The following is a 25,362-nucleotide window of genomic DNA, read 5'->3' as shown; positions in this document are numbered from 1 at the left end:
CCAGGTGTCTACACATTGGAACTATCCACCTAGCCCTGGCCCAACTGTAGGCTGGGCAACAGAGCAACATATGGGCTGCATTTTCCTTTTCATATCCCCAAGATGGGCATCCCATTACAACTAGGTTTTATGACTTCGCCCATCTTGAGGTGAAAGTATAAAGTGGCAACGTACCGTGGTCTAAAGTGCAGGTAAAGTTTCCTGCCCACGTTGGCTCGAACAAAAAGATTCTGTACAATAAAAAACCTTTATTATAATAAAAGCACCTGTTAAAGTACCCAGTTTCCATGAAGCTATGATATTTTTTAGCCTACAAGATCTAAACAATATTTTCAATTCCTTAGCTGAAATAGAGCAGCAGCTAACACCCGGGTCTTTCCATAAATTGGGTAAACTCAGATCAAACAACATAGCTCTAGTATATCTAATCCACGGGAAATCAACAGCAGCAGGATGTCTGAGGATTTGCTCAAGACCATTACTGTAAGATGTCAATTCAGGTGTAACCCATAGTCTTCTCCAGAATATATAGGGTGTACCCTCTGCCCTTTCCATAATTGATCTAAGATCAGCATCAAACCATAGGGGAATCAGGGGATTAATGGCCGGGATACAGAACACTGCCCCCAAAATCAATTTTCCACCAGTTCTAGAGTTTTGAGATTTTTGTGTCCCCATAGCTCCGCACCATATAAGGTTTATTATGCCAGGTTGAAATTGCAGTTTTTGCAGTTTAATATTGCACACAGGCTGCAATGGAATGCCTGAGACATGTCTAAAAGGGCTACTTTAGTGCGTGGCAAATGAGTGCTGCAGGCCCACTTATAGCATTTAATTTACTTGCCCTGATTACATGTAGTACCCCTTTAATAGATACTTACTAATACATTAAATGTGCCAGTTGGGTGTAAGCCAGTTTTGCCGTGTTGAAAGGAGAGAGCATAAGCACTTAAGCACTGACTTGCAGTCGTAAAGTGATAAGAGTCCTAAAACCTACAAAAACAATTTCATCAAACAGGAGGGGTGAAGGCAAAAGGGTTAGAGGTGACACTGCAGAGAGGGCCAGGGCCAACAGTGGGTGAAGGCATTCCAGTCATTCTGTAGTAGGGGATCTCTGTGTATAGTCATAATCTAGGGAATAGTCCCGCCCATGTGCGTGGACCCCGGCAATCAAAAATAATCTCTTAAGTTGTCAAAAAATTGCAGAACTGCAAAGACACTTAAGAGAAAATTTAAAGACAAATAATGCAGCCTATATCCACAGGCTACACTGTCCAGTACTTCAACTAGAAATTCCACCAAAAATCCACAAACAGCAAAGCCTGTCCAGATTTCCCTTGCCTTTACTGCACAACCCCTCAGAAATGATAGAGAGGAAGGCCTGGACAGACAAGCCCCATAGGCTGCCATTATGTGGCTTAAACAGGATACTGTGCCTTTAAGGAAACCTTCTAGAACCTTCTCCCAGTATCCCAGAATGCATAGCAGGTCCCACTGACTTCAGTTCTTTTTTCCGGCTCCTGCTTACAGGACCCTGGCATTGAGCTCTCCCTTGTTTCAAGGGGTTATTGCATGTTTTGGCACTTTTGCATTCTAAAAGTGTTGCAGTTTACTTTCTTGGTTTTCTCTTCTCTTCTGTGTGCTGCTTCAGGTGTTTTAGGGCTCTAAAATGCCTGGCCTCTTTGTGAAGTGTCCAGCATGTGAGAGGAAGAAGGCCAGAGGTGATCCACATGATATCTGCATCGTCTGCCTCCCTGAAGATCATGTCCCTGAGGAGTGTGTCATCTGCCAGCAGTTTACAACTCGCACTCTGAAGGAAAGGGCGAAGATCAGGCTGTCTGGCCTTGAGGAGAGGCGCCTGCAGGCTGCAGGTGGGTCTGGGCAGTCAGGGAAGGTTCCCTCTGCCTCTGCTGAGGCCTCTGGGGGGCTCCCCAGAGGCAGGAAGCCCAGCAAGCGATCCCGGTCTCCGTCGACGTCGATAGCGTCGACGACGACGTCGAGAGGGATGACGGCGGTGTGCTCCCCTTCTCCCCGGGGCTCCGGGTCGAGACATCGGGACGACTCGACGTCGAAGCCACCGTGGACGAAGCCGCCGTCGACGTCGTCTTCGGCGTCGGCGTCGACGTCGAGGGCTTCATACCGACGTCACGGACATCGGCGCTCGCCGTCGAGGCGACACCGCCGGTCGACGTCGAGGGGATCCTCGACGTCGAGAACATCCAGACGACGACGGCGACGCTCGTCGTCGAGGGAGGACCGTTCGACGTCGAGGAGGCGTGCGACGTCGAGGAGAAAGAGGTCGACGTCGAGAAGAAAGAGGTCGACGTCGAGGAGTCGGCGCTCGACGTCGAGGGATCGGCGTTCGACGCCGAGGAAGAAGAGGTCGACGTCGCGGAGGCGGCGTTCGACGCCGGAGTCAAGGAAACGCCCTTCGACGCCGGAAAAGCGACGCTCGACGTCGAGCAGACGGAGGTCGACGTCTAGGAGTCGGTCTGGCTCTCCAAAACGTCGCAAGAGGGATTCTAGTCCCAGGAGTCACGCTGCTTCCAGTGGGGGACGCAAGAGGAAGCGGTCTCCGGCTGAAGGGGCGGGCTCTCAGCCCGCGTCGCCTAAAGGATCACAGGGCACGGTGTACTCTGCGGTGTACACTCCTTCTCGGCCTCGGTGTACGCATACACCTGTTCCGAAGGAGGTCACTCCTCCTCCTCCTCTGCCTCAAGAGGATCCTCCGACGCTGCCTCCACTTCCAGCGGACGACCCGCCGCCACCGGTCCCTCCGCGTGGGCCGGCACCGCAGCCGGAGGTGCCTCCGCCAAAGTCCACTTCGCTGCCGTTTTTACCTGTACCTCCTAAGGGGACCCCTAAACCTGCGCCCAAGGAGGCTCCGAGGAAGACTCCACCACGGAAACCGGTGGGGAGGCCACGGACTGGCAGGTCTCGCTCTCGCTCTCGCTCTGGGAGACGGGACAGGTCGCGACACAGATCGTCCTCGCGGTCGAGACGCCGCCATAGGAGGCGCGAGTCTCGCTCCCGCACGGGATCCTCTGGCTCCAGGGATCGTTCTCCTACCCTGTCGGGATCACCGGATACGAGGGTGTCCCCTATTGATGACCTGGTGGCGTTCCAGGATGTCCTCTTGAGGGGCGCTGCGAAGCTGGGCATACCCCTGACAGTGCCCACGCCGAAGACGTCCGTGATCTTTGAGACGTTGCACCAAAAACACTCGTCTCGCCCTCTCCTTCCTCTGGTACTGGGCTTGGAGGAACCAGCTATGGACCTTTTCCTCACCCCAGCGGTGACAAAGGCGGCGCCATCTAGGTTGCTGAGGAAGTACCGGACCCCGGATTCGGATCCGGCTTTTCTGAGAGCGGAACCACCTCCGGACTCCGTCATTGTGACGGCGGCACGCAAACAACATGCCTCCGCTCCGTCATCCACGGTTCCCCCGGATAAGGAGTCCAGGTGGATGGATTCGGCAGGGAGAAAGGTCTGTGGAACTGCCGCCACCTCCATGAAGGCTGCGAGTGCCACGGCGCTGTTGGGTCGGTACGCCCGCGCCCTCTCGGACTCCCTTGAGCGTTTTGCGGAGCACTTGCCTCGTGAACAGCGTGAGGATTTTCAGGAAGTGCTGAGTGAAGGGATGCTGGTGGCCAACCAGATCATCAGTGCGGCAGCGGACTCTTCCCTGTTGGCTGCTCATGGGTTTTGCCATGGGGTCAACCAGAGGCGTCACGCCTGGCTCCGTCTTACGTCCCTGAAACCGGACGCACAGCAGAGGGTGGCCAACCTGCCGTTCTCCGGCAAGTCTCTTTTTGGACAGCATGCGGACGACGAGATGGCCCGCATGAAAGCGGAGGCCGAGACGCTCACGGCGGTGGGCCTCGAGAAGCCTAAGGAGACGAAGAAGCCGTACCGCTCTTTCCAACGGCGGTCCGGTGGACAAGGCCGTGGACGTGGCCAGGCTTCGGGACATTCGCAACAGCAACAACAGTTCCGTAAGCCGTTCCTTAAGCGCCAGAGGGGCAGGGGAGGCCAGCAGTCGGCTCCGACGCCCAAGGGCCAGGCTGGGTCTAGGCCCTAGGAACTTACTTCCCCCGGATCCGTTACCCACTCCGGTAGGGGGAAGCATCCAATTTTTTCCGGCAGAGTGGAGAAAAATTACTCAGGACAAGTGGGTGCTGAATATTGTTTGCAATGGATACAGTCTTCGGTTCACCAGCCCGCCTCCATCGATTCCTCCGGTCAGCTCGCGGTTTCAGCTGCTAGAGCTCCAGGTGGAGGCCGATACCCTGTTAAGGAAAAGGGCGATAGAAGACGTGCCTCTGTCCCAGAGGGGAAGAGGCCTGTACTCCCGGTTCTTCCTGGTTCGCAAGAAGGACAAGAACGAGTTCAGGCCCATTCTGGACTTGCGACAGGCAAACAAGTGGATTCGCAGGGAAAAGTTTCGCATGCTGTCGTTGCATCAGATTTATCCTCAGTTGCAACAAGGGGACTGGCTCTGTGCCATAGACCTACAGGATGCATACTTCCATGTGCCCATTGCGCGCAAACACAGGAAGTTCCTGCGGTTCCAAGTCGGCACCAATCATTATCAATACACAGTACTCCCATTCGGACTGAAGTCTGCGCCGAGAACATTCTCGAAGTGCATGGCGGTGGTGGCGGCGCACCTGCGGAAGAACAAGGTGTTTGTCTACCCGTACCTGGACGATTGGTTGATCAAGGCATCCTCCTTCTCGGAAGCGCGAGCACACTTCCAGAAGACGTGCGTTCTCTTGGACAAGCTGGGGTTGCACATCAACATGGCCAAGTCGGTCCCGACTCGGGTCCAATGCATACAGTACTTGGGAGCCTCCATCGATACGCTGTCAGCAAGCGTGTCTCCTTCGGAAGAGCGACGATTATCTCTCCTTCGGAAGGCTCAGGCTCTTATGTCGACTCCATCTACAACAGTGAGGACGGTGTCTTCTCTACTGGGTTCGATGGCCTCTTGTATCTTCCTGACGCCGCACGCACGCCTGCACATGAGACCGTTGCAGGAGTGCTTGGAGGACCAGTGGGATCAGAGGACAGGATCCTGGGACGACAGGATACGTCTGTCTCTGCATGCTCTTCAGTCTCTGAAGTGGTGGTGTTCGGCGGGGAATCTCCTCAGAGGGGTTCCTTTTCACAAGGACATTCCCACGCAGACTGTCGTGACGGATGCTTCTCTCCTGGGATGGGGAGCGCACTCCGGGACTCTGCAGATTCAGGGAACGTGGTCTCCGGTGGAGGCCACTTATCACATCAACTTCCTGGAACTAGGAGCTGTTCACTTGGCACTGAAGGCTTTTCTTCCGTCCTTCCAGACCAGCTCCCTGCTTGTGCAAACGGACAACACTACCACGATGTACTACCTCAACAAGCAGGGGGGCTCTAGATCTCGCACTCTGTCACAGGAGGCGCAGACGATCTGGCACTGGCTCCTGGCCAGAGGGCTGACGGTGACGGCTACCCATCTGCCAGGTGTGCAGAATGTTCAGGCGGACGAACTCAGCAGACTCATTCAGGAAAACCACGAATGGGTCATAAACGACGAAGTGCTGGGAGAAGTCTTCGCAAGGTGGGGAACTCCGGACGTAGATCTGTTCGCCACCGCCGAAAACAGCAAATGCCGAGACTTCGCCTCCAGGTACTACCAGCCGGGGTCGCTGGGGAATGCGCTATGGATCAGCTGGTCGAACAGCTTTCTGTACGCTTTTCCACCCATTCCCCTGATTCCGGCGGTACTCATCAAGCTGGCCCGGTCCAGGGCTCGGATGATTCTCATTGCCCCGGAGTGGCCCAGGCAGTGGTGGTTCACGGACCTGCTTCACCGATCTCTCCTTCCTCCCATTCGGTTGCCGTGCAGGCCGGACCTTCTCACGAAGTTCGGGGGGCGGATGTTACACCCCAGCCTCTCGTCTTTGAGTTTGGCGGCATGGCTCCTGTGTTAGTGCAGTATGGACATCTGAATCTGCCCGCGGATTGCATGGACATACTGAAGGAGTCTAAGAGACCTTCCACTAGGACTTCATATGCTTACAAGTGGAAGAGGTTTTGTATCTGGTGCCAGTCTAGGAACCATGACCCTACGACCTGCAAGGAAGATGTCATCCTTCCTTACCTTTTACATTTGGCGCAGTCTGGCCTTAATGTTCATTCCATTAGGGTTCATCTTGCTGCATTGACTGCCTACAGGAAATGCCCTTCACAGACTTCTTTTTTCCAGATCCCTGTGATCAAAGACTTTCTGGAAGGATTGAAGAAGGTGTTCCCTCCTGTCAGGCTTCCCTCGCCTTCATGGGAATTGAATGTGGTGCTGTCCAGATTGATGAAGGAGCCTTTTGAACCCATTCACAAGGCTTCGTTGCAGCACCTGTCCTGGAAGGCGGCGTTCCTCGTGGCCATTACATCGGCCCGCAGGGTGAGTGAAATTCAGGCGTTGTGTTGTACTGAACCTTATACTGTCTTTCATGCTGCTAAGGTTGTGATGCGTACTCACCCTAAATTTCTTCCCAAGGTTATTTCTGATTTTCATGTCAACCAGACCATAACTTTGCCTACGTTTTTTCAGAATCCTTCCTCTCCGGCGGAACGATCTTTACATTCCCTGGATGTGAGGAGGGTGTTGAAATTTTATCTGGATAAAACCAAAGATATTCGTAGGTCAGACCAATTGTTTGTCAATTATGGATCAGTCAGGACGGGTCTTGCTACCTCTAAGCAGTCCATTTCTAGGTGGATTGTGTCCTGCATTCAATTGTGTTACCAAAAAGCTAATAAGACCTTAGGAGGTAAGCCTAAGGCTCATTCCACCAGGGGCAAAGCTGCCACGACAGCCTTGCTCCGTAATGTGCCGATTGCAGAAATCTGCAAGGCCGCCACTTGGAAGTCGGTTCATACCTTTGCTAAGCATTACTGCCTGGACTCTGATGCCAGGGCAGACGCTCAGGTTGGGCAGGCTTCGCTGCGGAATTTGTTTGCACAGTAGTGGCGTCATGTTCTTTCTCCACCGCCGCTTTGGTGTGGGGATGGGCTTGCCATTCTATTCACTAGATTATGACTATACACAGAGATCCCCTACTACAGAAGGAGTAGTTTCTGTTCTGTAACTCCAGTTCTGTAGTAGGGGTATCTCTGTTATAGTCATAAGCGCCCGCCCTCCTCCCCGGTGGAGAATTGTTCATGTAATTAATGCTACAGGTCTGGCGTTTTACGCCTTCAAAAAGAACTGAAGTCAGTGGGACCTGCTATGCATTCTGGGATACTGGGAGAAGGTTCTAGAAGGTTTCCTTAAAGGCACAGTATCCTGTTTAAGCCACATAATGGCAGCCTATGGGGCTTGTCTGTCCAGGCCTTCCTCTCTATCATTTCTGAGGGGTTTTGCAGTAAAGGCAAGGGAAATCTGGACAGGCTTTGCTGTTTGTGGATTTTTGGTGGAATTTCTAGTTGAAGTACTGGACAGTGTAGCCTGTGGATATAGGCTGCATTATTTGTCTTTAAATTTTCTTTTAAGTGTCTTTGCAGTTCTGCAATTTTTTGACAACTTAAGAGATTATTTTTGATTGCCGGGGTCCACGCACATGGGCGGGACTATTCCCTAGATTATGACTATAACAGAGATACCCCTACTACAGAACTGGAGTTACAGAACAGAAACTACTCCTTACTGCCTTTGGACCCAAATAACAACTAATCCATGAGTCTCTCAATTGTGAAAATTCATCATGTTACAGCAGCCATGGTCATTTTCACACAGGCCGCATTTTCCTCAGCCAGCATTCAAAGAATGTCTGCAGGAGTCTTCTTTTGGGAGCAGTCAGGTTAGAAAAGGCCCTCTGACATTAATTTCACTCCTTTCAAGTGAGGAAAAAGAGAGGGATTCCTCTCCCATCTTATTTCACAGGGCCAGCAGAGGCTTGTCTTCATCATAGAGACTTAACACAATCTCCAAGTTAGTGGAATATTTCTCGCTCGAATCTGAAACTATTGTCCTCTTGGTCTGTTTATTTCAACTATATCTGTGGAACATTGTTCAAGCCCATTCCTGGTCTTCTTTCTCTGGTTTTATCTTTAGAAAGGTGGGCACGTTACCAACCTCTGAGTGTGATACCCTTCCGCCCACCTGTCTGCAGCTCTCTGTCACCAGCTTTTCCGGGTATGATGCAGCATGTTGCGGGCTCCAACAGTGCAGATTGGAACAAACCAGAAACATTCTTGTACAAAAGTGTTGTTGATCTTTAATTTATGTGTACTCTGAAATCTGCAAAGTGCATTGCTTCAAAGCACCCCATCCATTATATAAAGCATGTCAACATAAAAGCAGAGCAAATCTGCAAAGAGATCTATGGGAAAATATACTAAAGTAACTGATTGCGTTAATTTTTTTCCCTTAAACATACATATGTCTTATTACTACCTTCTTACTGCAAAGCATCGCAAACTTTTAGCCCAAAAAGATTGAAAAAGTTTACTCGCCTCTCGAGTGAAGCAGGTTTTTCAATAAGGCCAGTAAACTCATCTTTCAGATAATTCATACCACCTGGGCGTACAAGTGCAGGGACGTGGGCATGATGTGTAAGACCCACTTGGAAAAGTGTTCTGGGATCCTGCAGTTCAAGAGAGATATATTCAGTGTTTAATTATTGCTGAACTGTAATTTTTGCAGGTAAGCATCAGTCTTGAAGTCACTCTAGATCTAGCTTATGGAAATGATATTAAAGGTGTGGCATAATCAATGACTGATTGTTCTCTTTGATGGTGACTTGTTTCATGAAGGTCATGCAAAGAGCTTCTATAGAGTTAGCAAGTAGAGAAAGAACAGCAATTTTCCAACGTCTTTCTGCAGAGGTCCCACAACGTTTTCCTATTTTATTAACGTGCTATGGCACTAGCTTTGCCTCACAGGCAGGGTAAAACACAAAGGCCATTGACCATTTTATAAAGTTAACATATAGTCCCTATGCGGAGTAGTTATGTGCCCTTTTTCCATCTTCACGTAATCTATAACGGAAATCAAAAATTAGATTTTTTTTGTGAATGTTAGAAAATGTTTTGTAGTGTAGTATTGGATAAGGAATTGATCCAAGTAACTAAGGTCCCGATTGGAAAACCAAACTTACTCACCGAAAAAGTGTGAAGATTGCCGGCATGAGTGCTTCATGTTCCAAACTGATTATCGTGTTGGGGGGAGTTGGTAATAGATTCATTCGATGGTTGCAGTGCACATTTGAAGCTCTACCTGAGTAATATTATCCCTTAATAAAGGTTCCCTCTGAAATAGTTTGTGGTCCCTCCCTGTGTTTTCCATCTGTGCACGCTTACATTCATGCTTCTCCATCCTTCTAAATGTATCCGGAGGCGCTATACTGTCCTAAATTAATCTGTTTCCTCTCTTTAGGTATGAACGGGTGGATGAGATAATCTGGGTGAAGACCAATCAGCTGCAGCGTATTATCAGGACTGGCCGTACAGGCCATTGGCTGAACCATGGGAAAGAGCACTGTCTGGTAACCATGGCACTGTCATCTTGACTAAGATGGAGTTAGGAAAGGAGTGTTTGAGGGGCTTTCATTTCAATGAGTTTACAAGCGGTTTCCACCTCCTCCATAATCTAACTGCGGTCCCCACTGACCGGTGTAAAACTAAAAGCACCTCCTATATCCTGCAGGTTTGGTTCCACTATATTTAAATGTGTTGTGACGCTAAGAGGGCTTCTATCAGGATTTTCAGTTGTCTAACTCTAGCCACTGCCCACGTCGATCATGGCTTCTGCCTCCCTCATGTTTTCCAGATGTTAACGGCTACACATTAATTAATGCTCATATCATCTCATCATTGTTCAGGTTGGAGTGAAGGGAAACCCTCAAGGCTTTAACCGAGGGCTGGACTGTGATGTGATTGTGGCAGAGGTGAGTAGAGAATGACTGTATTGTGTATGTGCCCCCTATCGCTGTTAGCTGAAATTTAAACCCACAACCAGCTCACCTATTCCGTTCACCACATCTCCCTAGCATTTCCCCTTGCATTGATCCCGAGAGCTCCCTCACAGCCATTACCTCATCAATTTGTACAGTTCTCCAACATTGAGCACATGCAGAATTTTTCTGTGGTTCTCAGCCCCTATCAGCATTACGCTTGTCTTCCAACAGCTCTCCTAGATCACCCATCTTGTGAACCCTTTGCAAAAACTTTTCACAATCCTCACTTTTATACAGTTCCCTACATTGTTTTGCAACCAATGCCCCCAACCCTAGTTCCTGCAGTCAAAGTTGTACCCTTCACTTTAGGTCCCCTCTAATTCATGGTAATTCATGAGCATACCTGATACAGTGATGTCTACATCTTCACTCTAGGTGCGCTCCACTAGTCATAAACCTGATGAAATCTATGGAATGATCGAGCGTCTGTCCCCCGGGACCCGGAAAATAGAACTCTTTGGGCGACCTCACAACGTCCAGCCCAACTGGTGAGTGTGCCAGGTAGCATATGGGTACAGGCGTCTGAAGTGATAGACCTGTGTTATTCCTGCTTCTTTATAGAAGATCTGTGGTTTGATACTGAAACACTCACCTTGAAGGTTCAAGTTCAGCTTTATTTCATTTATGTTTTTCAGTGTGTACGGGTGTGAAACAAGCTGATGAGAGCATTGGTACACTGAACATGATATGTCACAATAAATTATCATCAGAGTGAAATGCTATCTGCAGCGATTTTACAGTTATAAAACGATTCAGCACATTCTCTTTCCAAGTGAATCGAAAGTAGTACTTTCTAGCTGTAATGCAGAATCAGCGCACAGAGGGTGGCTTAGGACTAGATCATCCCTATGTGATCTACGTAAAGGACTTCTAGGATCTGGTGTAGAATCGGGGCAAAAATTACACACAGGAGTGAGTTTTCAGGGAAAATCTCGGGGCGTCGGAGGGTTTGTAGAAAGAAGAGAGCAGGGAAACATGAAGGAGCCTTCTGCAGAAAAGAAGAAGGATGCAACAGTGGGCCTCCAGGTTGGGGCAAATTACACTGTGTAGAGATTCCCTTTGCACCTCGAAGGTCTTCAAAGAGTGGGTGACATAGGGAAGACTATCCACTATAATGTGTCCTGACATGGATACCCTAGACTGAATCCTTTATCTTTTTACGGTGACCAGACCTTGTAGAATATCACAGTTGACCACTGAAGCAGGCGTGTAGACATGGTGCAGTACAGAGGATAGAAGCAAGCCAGCGGATACTTGAGGAGGCAACGATCAAACAGTTAAGCCATCATACTTTGACATTGTAGGATGTGATGTAAGCCATCAGGATGGGCCAATGCAAGCAGTTAATTCATAAGCATTCTAAAGGGAATGTAGGAGGCGAAGGCAATAAAGTGAAGCAACCATATACAAAGAGGCTCAAGCTGGCTGCTGGTTCTTTCCCTCGATACAAGATGTGGAAGAGAAACAAGACATTAGTGTAAGAGCGATAAGAACCAGTGTAGGCTATGCAGACCCAGCCATTTACCCTTGAGTACTCCATGGTGTAAGAGCGATAAGAACCAGGGTCCAGTGTAGGCTCGGTAGACGCAGCCATTTACCCTTGAGTACTCCATGGTGTAAGAGCGATAAGAACCAGGGTCCAGTGTAGGCTCGGTAGACGCAGCCATTTACCCTTGAGTACTCCATGGGGTGTCAGCATGAAGTTGGTTGAAAAGAAAGGAGAAGAGCCAGGTGTGCATGAGAGTTGGCTCATATGTGTTCCAAAAAAAGGGATGAAGATGTGTAGCCAAGGTAGCAAGGAGGGAGTAGAGTTGGAAGGATGGACTGGTGTTAGTTGTGTGTGGGCAAGCCAGGATGAGCTCGATGATCGATCATTATGAATCTGTGATTGACATTATAACAAATAGTGTGATGCATGATTTGTGTTTTTAAGAACACGGTCTTGACCGGTCTCCATCATAACAGGAAGAAAGAGGCTTTGTGCAGTTCAGCAAGAGAGTTCAGGCTTTGTGACAGGGCCTTAAAATAACCGACTCAAGATTATTTGCCTCTACGTTTTTGGAATTTTCCATAAGGAAATTGTTTTTCTTCAGAAACCCCCTCCTGAACTTTTACAGTTGTCAGTCGGGTATTTTTTTAAAAAAAAATACTTGGGAGGCTGAGCAAAACCATTTTGAATATAAAGCAAGCATTAATCAGAAAACGGAACCAGGTTTTAGTGGCAGGCTTTTGAGACCAAGATTGGCACCAAGTGTTCTGTGCTTTCAAGTTTGTTTTTTAGGAGAACTCTCATGAGGATGGTGTTATGTTATATTCGGAGAGTGGCCAGTGCCTAGCAAGAATTTGCTGTTCAATTTCCTTGAGGAGAAGTTGCAATTCGGTGCCATTTACCTGTTTCCTGAGGTGAAGTCAAGTTGTACCTTGTTACCCAGAACAAATCATAGCAATTTCACAGTAGTGATTATATAGACTGAGGATGTGCAAGAATCATAATCCAGTGCTGAATGTGGGAGAGGGATAGATGATGATGTAGAAACTCAGTCTTTTTTTAGAATTTTTTTTATTGGAAGAGTTCATACAGCCAATAAACCACACTTCATTAAAGTATTAAATCATAATGGAAAAAAGAAAAAGAAGAAACAATATACAAATACCACATATAACAAAAACACAATATAGTGCCGCCAATTAAAAACCTTATATTGTACATTGACCTGGATATTTGCTCTGTTTTGTTCGTTTTAAGATACTGTAGAAACAACAAGTTTAAGGAGGGTTATATATTGTTCCTCTACCCTGTGGAGATAAAGCGGGGTTTCATCCGTGTGCCATCATACTCCTGCATTCTTTAGCTCTTTGTTTCCTATCCGCTTACCTTCTTACTCAATGTATATGTCGAGAGGATTGAGCCCTCGGGCCCCATGTGGTGCGAGGAGTGGAGGGGAACTAGATTTTTTTATCTACATCATTTGTGTGTACTCTTGGAGAAACTGTGAACCATTTGAGAATGGTTCCTTCACTGCCAGATCGAGATTTGATGATCTGTAGGGTCTGATACTACACAGTTTCAATTACATCCGAGAATTTGAGGACAAAGACTAGGCATGTTTGTCCCTTATCTAGCATAGAGAGTGTATTATCAGCGACATAGATGTTAGCTCTTTCACAGTATCAGTCCAATCCTGTATGGTGCCTCACTGGCAAGTTGTTTCGAGCAGTGAATTTTATTTGCATGTTAGTAGCAGGATCACCTGTCCTTCGTTCTCGTGATAGGGAGGTATTTATGAATTGGCACTCATGCTTCCGAAAATCTCCTGCAATTGTATGTTTGTGGTCTCCTATGTAGCTAGATGATTTAGTGTGTCAAATGTTTGTGTAAGAGTTTCTATTGATACAGTAGTGAGGAAGGCTGATATCGCAATCCTGATTTTATCAATTTCTCAGATTACAATTTGACAAATTTTGTGAATTTCTCTGTGAATGTGAGATTTAATTTGGCGCTATGGACTGGAGGAATATATTAGAATCTCAAAGCACTCTTTTAATTGTTTCGTGCAAAGTTTTGTTTTTTTACAGTAGGATGATTTTTGGTTTAATGTTTGTTTTCCATTTATTTATGGCTGAACGGTTGCTCTGGAGGGGTTTTGTTTGCCATTTTTTTTACATGCGTATGATTTTTCTCTGTATGTGGGGCCACTGATGACGTGAGTATATAAGGAAGCTATTCACCGTCTTCAGGTAGGAGGGGCTGTGCATTCACTCCCTCACTACATCTCCTGTCACTACCTTCCCTCCACTACATTACTTGGCATTTCATATCGACTTAGGGTTAGACACCCCAGTCCTTTTTTTCTTAATTTATTACTGGTACCCGAATTTCAATTAACTAACCTTTGTCATTAACCTATTTTTCGAGGCATATGAGCTGCAGATTGTACACTTTATTTATTTATTTAGGAGATTTGTTAAGCGCACAAATACCCGAGGGTGTCTCGGCGCTGTGTGTCCGCTATGCTGTCCATGAAATGATTACTGTCTGAAGAGCCATGTTTTTATCTGTTTGCGAAAGGAGAGAAGGGAAGTGCAGGTTTTAATTTGGCATGGAAGACTGTTCCAGAGTTTGGTGGCAGTCACTATAAAGGACCTCTCACCCCACGAAACTTTCCTAGTCCTTGGGACCTGCACAAGAAATGCAGTAGATGAGCGAAGAGATCTTACCGGGGTGTAAGGGCAAAAGGCATCTTTTAGAAAAGCAGTTCCTAGGGAGTGAATTGCTTTATAGGCAATGCAAAGTGCCTTAAATTTGGTTCTTTTCCTTACTGGCAACCAGTGAAGCTGTTTAATAGTGCTGGAAATAGGAGCAAACTTGGAGGTCGCAGTGATCAATCTAGCCGCAGCATTCTGCACCAGCTGTAGTTTTTTTATGACTCCTTCCTGAGCATTGACAAAGAGCCCATTACAGTAATCAATGCGAGATATCATTAACGCACTGATCAAAGTCTTGGTCATGCTCATGGGAAGGTAAGGGAGGAGTTTTTTAATCATTCTCATAGTATAAAATGAGGATGACACCACAGTATTGACATGGTGCATAAGGGTAAGTTTACTGTCCAGTATGACCCCCAGATTTCTTGCTTTGGCCACTGGAGATGGAGGTGGTCCAAGAGCAGCAGGCCACCAAATAGGTGACCAAACTGGGGAAAGGTTACCAAACACCATCACCTCCGTTTTATTGGAGTTAAGCTTCAAGCAATTTGTGGACATCCAGTCACTTATTGCAAGCATTCCCAAATTAAAATTGGAAGCCACTTTATCTCCGTTTTTATTGATAGCCAACACAATCTGGGTGTCATCAGCATAGGATGTCACCGCCAGGTGATGGGATTTAATGACCCTCGCCAAGTCCGGCACATAGATGTTAAATAGTGTCGGACTTAGCGAGGATCCCTGGGGGACACCACAAGGGAGAGTAAAAGATGGTGAACTGAAATTGCCAAGAGCAACGGATTGTACTCGATCAGCAAGAAAGGAGGAAATAAGATCCCTAGCACCATGTGTGATCCCCACCGCTGAGACACGGTCGATCAAGATGGAGTGATCGACCGTGTCAAATGCGGCGGACAGATCCAACAGAATAAGCACTTTGCATAGATCGCCATCTGGTGTTGGGCTCGGATGATTGCATTTTGTTTTTGTCTTCGGAGAAGTCTTGCAGTCACAAGACCGGTGACTCCTCCTTCGGTGTACAGTGCGCATGGGCTTCGGCTCTATCGTTAGATTGTTTTTTCCGCCATCGGAGTGCGGATGAAACTTGCTGTGCTCTGGTTCGGAACAGTTTCCAGACCCCTTCGACACGCAATTACATTTGCGGATGGTATTGTTTCGATCGCGTGCCTTCGACGCGCACCTGGAAAGCTTCCATCACTCTTCGACGCCTGCGAACCTCGACGCGGGCCGTTGGGCCTACTCGTGCAGATATAGATGGACTTCGATGGAACGGACTCCATTCAAAAATGTCCACAGTGTGGTGCTAAATTTCCACACTCTGACCTCCATCCTGTATGCAATTTGTGCCTTTCTCCAGAACATCGAGAGGACAATTGTGAGGACTGCCTTTCATTTAAATCTAAAAAGACTATCCAGGATGCAGCGAGGCACAGGCTCCATTCCGGACATCTTCAATCCAGGTCCCGATAACCTTCCGGAGCCAGAAGAGATCCTGGACTCCGAAGCAGACGTCTCCGATGCTGATGATGATGATATCACTCCAGCTCAAACGGACGGGAGTACTGAAACCCCGGCCCCGACCAAGCCCAAAACAATGGCACCGGTAACACCTTCACCATCGGGCTCAGGTTCACACTGTACAAAGACTTCGAACGCCCCGACCTGGGGCTCGGCACCGAAGGACAGACAAAAGCCATCTCGCTCCAGCCAACCACTCGGCGCTGAAAAACCACTCTCGGCACCGAAGGCACAACCGTCTGAGTTGCCACTCCTTCTTCCGTCTTCACCGAAAAAAGCCCTCAATGCCAAAACCTATAAAAGACCCCTTGGCACCGAAAGACCCGGATAAAAAGTCAGCGCCGAAGCAACTCGATAAGGCTTCGGCACCAAAACAGCCGGATAAACCACCGTCACCGGAAAAAAACATAGAACTTTAGACCCAAAACAAACTGAAAAACCTTCGGCACCGAAGCATATAGAAAAGACTTTAGTGCCATCAAAACACACAGCAACGAAAACTTCGGAACCGAGAAAGCTGTTGCACCGGACAATGTCCCAAAACACCCAAAATCAGTTCCTAATGACAATTCTTCAACGCCAAGCAAGTCTGTGGAGTCTGAAGAATTTTTTTCCCAGATCCAAAGCAGACTACTATATTTATCCACCCAAAGACTGGGCATATAGTCACCAAGTTACCTGCAAAGAGAAAACCAGAACATTTACCCCAAATTCCAGTTCCTCCAAAGTAAATGCATACATCTACTAATACTTCTCCTCCACCTTCACCTCCACCACCTGATAACCCTAACTATGGGGCCGATTATGATTGCGGTGAATCCGCATCCTCCGGGCCGGCGGAAGCCACCGCCGGCCCGGAGGATGTGGATTCACCGCTGCGGTGTTTGTAAAGACTCCCCGCCAGATTAGGATGGCTGGGAGGTCATCGGCGGACGGGGAGACCGCCCGCCGCTTTTCCGCCGCGGTCGCCTTTAGACCGCGGTTGAAAAGCTTTAATATGGTGGCGGTGTCTATCAGACACCGCCACCCATATTATGATTAGCCTTGGGACATGCCTTTCCGCGGCGGTAATGCCGCCACGAAAAGGCATACTGTCTTTTCTTTGGGGGCCCGTTGCAGGACCCCAGGGTAAAGGGGGGGGTGCACATGGGCACACGCGCGGTGCCTGCCACTTTGTGCATGCAGTTTTAACATTGCGGCGGGTGCTGCTTCAAGCAGCACCCGCCGCAATGTTAAAAATACAGGATGTGACCGCCAGGGTGGCGGTCACATCCTAATTCGCACGGAGGGACCGCCGCTGCGGACGGTCCCTCCACCTCTGGGGTGGCGGACGGACGCAGGTCCGTCTGCCATCCTAATAGGCCCCTTAATCATTTCACCACCACACTCTCCAGATTTACAGGATAGTGATGATTCACAGGGGCATGGAGATTTAGATGACGATGTAATGCCATTAAGTCCTGTTAATTCACAACAGGAGCCAGACCCATGGCATGATTATAACACTGATCCTGATATAACAAATGATCCAGATGTCTACCCCTCAAAGCCATCTCCACCAGAAGATAATGTGGGGTTTGCACAGCTTATTAACAGAGCAGCTGCATATCATAAAGTCAAACTTCATGCAGACCCTGTAGAGGAGGATTTTTTGCTAGAAACTTATGCACAACCACAAAAATCATCTACTCATGTCTTACCGATGCTAAAAGGCCTTATCAGACCTGCTCCTGAGGTGTTTAAAGACCCAGTCAGAGCTAGGGTTCTTAACCCCAGAGTTGATAAAAAATACAAAGCAGCTCCTAAAGACCCTATTTATATTAAGGGCCAACTTCCCCTAGATTCATTGGTAGTAGCCAATGCATGTTAAAGGGCAAACTCCCAGGGATCAGGTGACACACCACCTCCTGACAAAGAATCTAAACTGTTAGACGCATCAGGTAAACGTATGGCGTCTCAAGCTGCTAATTCATGGAAAATCGCAAACACACAAGCCCTGCTAGCAAGATATGACAGAGCCCACTATGACGAGCTGGAAAAGCTCATTCAATATCTTCCAACAGAGTATAAGGACAAAGCTAATGACCTTGTACAAGAAGGGAAATTAATTACTAATACCTCAATAAAATGTGCACTAGATGCAGCAGACACTGTGTCACGTGCTATAAATACTAGTGTGCTACTACATAGACACGCATAGCTTAGAGTGTCTGGTTTTAAGCAAGAGGTGCAAAATACAATTCTAAACCAACCATTTGATCAAGCGCACCTTTTTGGACCTGCTGTTCATGCATCTTTAGAAAAAATTAAAAAAGATACAGAAACAGCAAAGTCTATGGGAGCATTACAGTCACCATCTGCCAGGGGGTCCTTTTGTCGCTCCTTTTACAGACAGGTTCCAAAACTAACACATCAGAACACCAGACATCCTCCTATAAAAGTCCCAACCAAGGCTCTTTTTCTAGGGGATACAATAGAGGAGGTTATAGAGGTAATAACAACAAGGGTAGAGGCAGAGGTAACAACACCCGCAACTCCCCTAACAACAAACAGTGACTTCCCTACGCCCTCCCCCCCCCCCCCGATCATCCCACACCTGTCTGAGGACGCATCTCACAGTTTCTACCTGTCTGGAATTCCATTACTACAGACAGGTGGGTAAGACAAATTATCCGTATGGTTATTGCCTGGAACTCACTTCTACACCCCCAAACATTCCGCCAAGACAGCACCCAATATCATTAGATCATCTAACGCTACTCAAACAAGAAGTCTTAGCAATGTTACAAAAAGATGCAATAGAGCCAGTTCCTCTAATTCATCAAGGGACAGGACTTTACTCACTTTACTTCCTTATCCCAAAGAAGGACGGCTCTCTAAGACCAATACTGGACCTCAGACAGCTAAACTGTTACATTCATTCAGACCATTTTCACATGGTCACTTTACAACAAGTGCTTCCACTACTGCAGCAAGGCAACTTTCTCTCCACTATGGATCTAAAAGACGCCTACTTCCACATTTCAATACATCCCTCTCAGAGGAAATATCTCAGATTTGTTGTAGATGGTCAACACTACCAGTTCAAGGTGCTTCCGTTCGGAGTCACCACAGCACCCAGGGTCTTTACCAAATGCCTCACAGTAGTTGCAGCCCATCTCAGAAGACAACAAATTCATGGCTTCCCCTACCTAAATAATTGGCTTATAAAAGCAAACTCCCAAAACAGCTGTGTGCAAAACACGCTTCAAACAATTCGGTTGCTTCACAATCTGGGATTCACTGTAAATCTAGCCAAATCCCATCTTCAACCGTCTACAATGCAACAATATCTAGGGGCAACAGTGAACACTCTTAACAGCCAAAGCTTATCCCAATCTCATCAGGATACCAGCAAGAGTGTTCATGCAACTAATAGGAATGATGGCATCATGCATTTTTCTCGTCCCTCATGCAAAACTACAAATGTGCCCATTACAAGAATGTCTAGCACACCAGTGGAACCAGGCTCAAGGTCAACTAACAGATCTAGTGTTGGTAGACGGCCGCACCCATCGCTCTCTGCAGTGGTGGAGCACAAAAAACCTTTCCAAAAGCCAGTCGTTCCTCGAGCCACTTCCACAGCTAGTACTTACAACAGATGCATTGCTCACCGGCTGGGGAGAACATCTCCACAACCATACCATTCAAGGGTTATGGACCTCTCAGCAAAAATAATTCCACATAAACTATCTGGAATTGTTAGCAATCTCTCTAGCGCTAGAATCGTTTCAACCGCAACTCCTCAACAACATTTTCTTAATCCGTACAGACAACATGACGGCAATGTTTTACATGTATTACATACAAAAACAAGGAGGGACATACTCTCTCCAGTTATCCCGTCTAGCACAGAGCATCTGGAGGTGGGCTATTCCGCGAAACATATACCTCCTAGCAGAACATCTACCAGGAGTACACAATCACATAGCGGATCTGCTCAGTCGTCAAACACAACAGATCCACGAATGGGAACTTCATCCTCAAGTTCTTCTTCCATTCTTTCATATGTGGGGACAACCAGACATAGATCTGTTCGCCACACACAAAAACACAAAATGACAAAACTTCGCATCCAGGTACCCACTCCCATTGTCCAAAGGCACTGCGCTATGGATGAACTGGTCAGAAAAATTTGCTTACGCTTTTCTGCCTCTCCCACTCATTCCATTGTTAGTGAGGAAGCTTCAACAGCATTCCCTTGCAATGATCCTAGTTGCTCCAACATGGGCAAGACAGCCATGGTTCACAACTTTGTTGCAGCTATCAGTAGTGCCACATCAAAAGCTGCACCTCTCTCCCAGGTTTCTCACTCAGAACCATGGAGAGATAAGACATCCAGATCCCAATCAGCTCAACCTAGCGATCTGGATCCTGAAATCATAGAGTTTGGATACCTCAATCTTCCACAAGCATGTATGAATGTTATCAAAGAAGCTAGACGCCCTACAACAAGAGCGTGCTACACTGCAAAGTGAAAAGGTTCGTCATTTATTGTTCTAACAATAAAATTGACCCACTAGATGCTTCCATTCAAAACATCATTTGTTACCTTTTGCATCTTCAACATTGTAATCTAGCATATACATCAATACGATTACATATAGCTGCCATAGCAGCTTACTTGCAGAACAGACAACATCTGTTGCTTTTTAAAGTTCCCCAATAAAAGCTTTTATGGAAGGGCTTAAAAGAATAATTCTACCAAGAGCTCCACCCTACCAAGTCTGGAATCTCAATATAGTCCTTTCCAGATTAATGGGACCTCCTTTTAAACCTCTACACAAATGTGAATTACAATACCTTATTTGGAAAGTGGCGTTTTTAGTCTCCATCACATCTCTCAGGAGAGTGATTGAACTCCAGAACCATTCTTTAAAATGCATCACAACAAAGTGGTTCTTAGCACAAATCCTACTTTTCTACCCAAAGTAGTTTTTGCCTTCCATCTAAACCAGTCAGTTGAACTACCAGTATTATTTCCTCAACCAGACTCCGTGGCAGAAAGAGCGCTACACACTCTTGATGTCAAAAGAGCATTGCTCTATTACATAGAAAGAACGAAACCATTTAGAAAAACTAAACAACTTTTTGTAGCTTTCTCCCCACCTCATAAAGGCAATCCTATATCTAAAACAGGAATTGCAAGGTGGATTGTAAAATGTATACAAATATGCTACCTTAAAGCTAAACGCACATTAACCATTCCCCCTAGGGCTCATTCCACACGCAAACTAGGGGCATCTATGGCATTCTTAGGAAACATTCCTCTAGATGACATATGCAAAGCAGCAACTTGGACCACGCCACACATCTTCACAAAACACTATTGTGTAGATGTGCAAGCAAAACAACAAGCTAGTGTGGGACAGGCTGTATTAAAAACAGTTTTTCAAACTACTACAACGATACAGGTAGCCACCGCTGAGTAGGTTATTGCTATATAGTCTATGCAAAGTGTACAATCTGCAGCTCATATGCCTCGAATGGAAAATGCTACTTACCAGTATGCATCTGTTCTTGGCATGTAGAGCTGCAGAGTTGTACACGCCCACCCTCCTCCCCGGATACCTCTATCTGATCCAGTATTATCTTAATTAGATACATCACGCATGGACACTTCTCTATTTCTCACTACTCCATCTAACCCTACTGGCAAAACAATCTAATGATGGAGCCGAAGCCCATGCGCACTGTACACTGAAGGAGGAGTCACCGGTCTCGTGACTGCAAGACTTCTCCGAAGACAAAAACAACATGCAATCATTCGTGCCCAACACCAGATGGCGATCTATGCAAAGTGTACAACTCTGCAGCTCTACATGCCAAGAACAGATGCATACTGGTAAGTAGCATTTTCCTTATGTAACTTACCTGTGATGGTGTAATACAAGGCAATATAATGGTTATGCTTTTTACTGGGGATGTACTATATGACGAAGCATATTTATATATGTTACTTCCTCCATCAGAACAGATTGTAATAATACAAAGTGATCATGCTTGGGTATTTTCATGTTTATTGCATGTGTATATTGTACATTTACATGATGTGCATTGTAGTGCTTGAGGTAGGAATTTTGATTTATGTTTCTTATTTGGGGTGAGGGGGATAAAGTGTTGGAGTGTCTGAATCAAGGGTCTTTTGTCATGTGGGTAGCCTATTCTTCCCATTGTTTCAGTTAGTTGACAAGCAGCACACCTGCAATATTTCATTATAAAGAGGACTTGTAGCAGGAAAGTTGCATTTTAAGAAGGCATGCTTAGGAAAGAAAACTGTTTGAAATTTAGAGAATTATCATTGGAAAGTATTTGTTTTGTTTTCCGAGAACTTTCTGAAAGGAGAAAAGTGGCCCGCTGTAGACCTAGTCTGCCTGTGCATAGCTGTGCAACTAATGAACTGATGTATTCTCATTCATATTGCATCAGGCTCCTGGTGAGTTTCTGTGGAAACTTTGTTAATGTCTATTAGTTTCCTTTGAATGATTAGTAATAATCATTTGGTTGAGCTAAGTTTCTGGTTGGTGCTTGTTAGTTCCTGTTCAGTCAACATCAATATTTATGTGCATTTACCAAATTCTGGAATAATTTGGATCTGGCTGTACAACTTTCTCCTCCTTTCGTACCTTACTCTAATTGACTCCTGATATTTTATTGGTTCATTTGTGTGTCTTTTGCTTACATAGTGCTTAGGGACCAAGCAATTGAGTATTGTACAACAATCGTAAATACATATAGCCAGCAAATTAGGAGTGTCGGGCTAATCAGGTCAATCAATTTCCTTTCATGCTACAAATCTTCTTCATTCCCAGTTCCCGCGTGGCTATTATGTAGTGGTTCCTATATGCCCAAGACATTTAGTCATTCTGTAACTAATTTTGGAGCAAGGTTGGTGGGATTTTTTTCATAAGGTGCCTTACTTCCGTTATGACAGAGATTGGCTAATACTTTATGGGAAATGCAACCTAGAAGTGTATTCGTATTGGTTTGGAATTCTTTGTCAAAGGTTCCTACAAACATATTTTGTTCCTGGCAACTTTTATCCCTACCACTGCTTATGAATGAGAGCTCCATGCTCACAGAATCCCAGTACTGATGTAATGAAAAAGGATGTGCATGTGTGCCCTTTTTGTGTGGTGAGATCTGATCTCAAGGTACCTCCTGGTAGCATCTGACGTTGAGATAACAAGAATTGTCATACCTGTAATCATGATGCTAGTCCTGTCTGTTAATGTTTTTTTAAAAGTCTCATTACATTTTTTTCTTGCAGGATCACCCTTGGGAATCAGCTGGATGGAATCCACCTACTAGATCCGGGAGTTGTTGCGAGGTTCAAAGAGTGCTATCCAGACGGGGTTATTGGCAAGCCTAAAAACATGTAGATTAGACTGGCATCGACCTCTTTCTTTTGGTCTTGGCAGGGGGAGTTGTGAAAAAAGGAGGCTAAAAGGTCCTTCTCCATATGAAAGTACCTGTAGGTGTGCTCAGCCCAAGCCCTTCCTCCACCTGCTGTATTCAGACCACAAAATTAGAGAATTATGTGACCAAAGCCGAGGAACCACATGAAATTTCCATACTATGAATGTGTATTCTTTAAGTCCAGTTTCCACCATGTGGCTAATGTAGGGATGGCAAGAGTAGACAGTCATCTTCAAGCCTGAGAACCTAAAGATGATTTCAGTGCAGTTCCCCCAAAAGCATTAGCTCTTAAGTTTGTGGTAATTCCTAGACACCAGGTGGTGCACAGTATCTAACAGGTCAGCCTTGCCACCTTAATGAAGCGAAAACTCAATGAGAAACAGTGGTGCACTTTCACCAGTATCGCTCGTTGGAATAACTGGAGAAGGATATATGCAATCCCATCATGGGTGTCCACCAGACTCAACACACTGTAAATAGAGCTGCCAATGTTGTACCTCCTGCTGACTCAATCAGCACCGCTGCTAACATGTGTTAGGAATTGAGCCTGTAGTTCTAAACCCTTTTCTCAAGCCTTACTCCCTTTCATCTGCTCTGAGAGCGAGTCATTATTAAATTACATTTTGAGGGATCCTAGTGGGTCAACATAGCATCATGATACTGTCAGTTTTTTGAAGAACAACCAAGGAGTAACAAGAATGGGCAAGACTGTAGACGTCTGGGCCCCTTCATCCGAAAGTTTACCATGTCAAATGAACCTTTCCTGCTTTGCTTGTTGACATCAAGGACCCAATATTCATCTGGCACTTCCTTATTTAAAGCATATTAATGTCTTCAATGACCCATGAAAACAATGCTGTGGATGGGAAAGTGTATAAACTGGACTCTGGCTGAAAGAGTCGTACACTATTGGGAATGCAGGACAACAGAAATATAAGGACTGTTATTTGAGATGTATATGCTCATCCCCTCCACCCTAATGTGAACATATTGTTTTACACCTGGGAAAAAACTATGTTGAGGGTTATTTTGCTGTATGCTAAAATGTGAAGTATTTGTACATTTGGTTCTTCTATTTTTTTGTATAAAACATTTTTTTATTAAAAAAAACAAGTTGGAGTTCCTGTGGAACTAAATGCCTTCTTTAAAAGTTATGTGGGTTTTGCCTGTTTCACCCCTTTCGTACACACTGGAAAAAGATTAACCAGAGCACCCCTTTAGTCTGTGTTATTGTATGCAACCTGTGTTTTCTAAATTGTGGTTCAAGGTAAATAAAAGCCCTTGAGAAACTGCTGTAGAACAAACACGTATTCCTTAGGAAAGGTTGCTGGAGGTGGGATGATGGACAAAGAGTCACTTTGTCAGGGAGAATAAACATAAGCATGAGGGATATGTTTTTGGAAGAGGAGTACTCATCAAGAGAAGGGGACTTGCTAAGAAACCGCGTTAAAAGTAACTTATCACTTAAAGGGCTGTGAACACTTGTGAGAACCTTGTCTTTGGGTCCTTGTTAACTCAACGCACCTCAGAGGTTTCACAGCTCAGGTTTTCTACAGTACGTAAAGTGTAAGGCAGTCCTTTTGATCTGTTCTGTAAGAACCTTTATTTTCAAGCCCTTTGTCTTCCTAGGTGCCATTTCAACCTTATTTTCAAAGAGGGGAAGCTATTGCCATTTCTTTTGCTGTTCTTGAGAAGAATGTATTCAAGAAGCTCTTGTAGAAAAAAACATACTTTGAAGATCTGCAAAACCCAGAGCATTTCTGGTCTGTAAATCAATGAATCAATTAGGGGTTTGTAAAGTGTGGCTACTCACTCGTGAGGGTCTCAAGGCGCTTAACCCATAATCCAAAGAAATACATAACCTGTCACACTTTTTTGGCAAAGACTCTTAACGATTGTCACTGAAGACTGGCTTTAACTTTAAAGGAAGACTAGTCGACACCCAGCTCTGATTCTGGTCTCGCAAAATGCAAACTAGACTTGACAAGCACCAAAATGAAGTCTTTAGGGTTTTGCGCCTGTCTTTAAATCCTAGATTACTTGTCTGTTACCTCGTTTACTGACAGAACAGCCTACATTAGTTACACTGTTGTTGAAAACTTCATTTCTTGCACCTCAAATTCACAAGTAATCTACTAAAAAGTTAGTCTCCTGTCAC

General features: G+C 46.1%; 1 protein-coding gene across 1 annotated transcript in view; it reads left to right on the top strand.

Moving 5' to 3' along the window:
* METTL3 (methyltransferase 3, N6-adenosine-methyltransferase complex catalytic subunit) overlaps positions 1-24,323 on the top strand; it is a 159,586-nt gene extending 135,263 nt beyond the window's left edge. The window contains exons 8-11 of the mRNA XM_078644855.1: positions 9,422-9,530; positions 9,867-9,932; positions 10,377-10,489; positions 23,056-24,323. Coding sequence (XP_078500981.1) covers positions 9,422-9,530; positions 9,867-9,932; positions 10,377-10,489; positions 23,056-23,167 — 400 coding nt within the window. The 3' untranslated portion in view covers positions 23,168-24,323. The remainder of the gene's footprint in view (positions 1-9,421; positions 9,531-9,866; positions 9,933-10,376; positions 10,490-23,055) is intronic.
* Positions 24,324-25,362: the final 1,039 nt, after the last annotated feature.

This window comes from Lissotriton helveticus, chromosome 5_1, assembly GCF_964261635.1.
Source record: "Lissotriton helveticus chromosome 5_1, aLisHel1.1, whole genome shotgun sequence".
In the NCBI taxonomy this organism is placed as follows: Eukaryota; Metazoa; Chordata; class Amphibia; order Caudata; family Salamandridae; genus Lissotriton; species Lissotriton helveticus.
The sequence above is the reverse complement of the archived record's forward strand: the minus strand, read 5'-3'. Positions and strand labels throughout refer to the sequence as shown.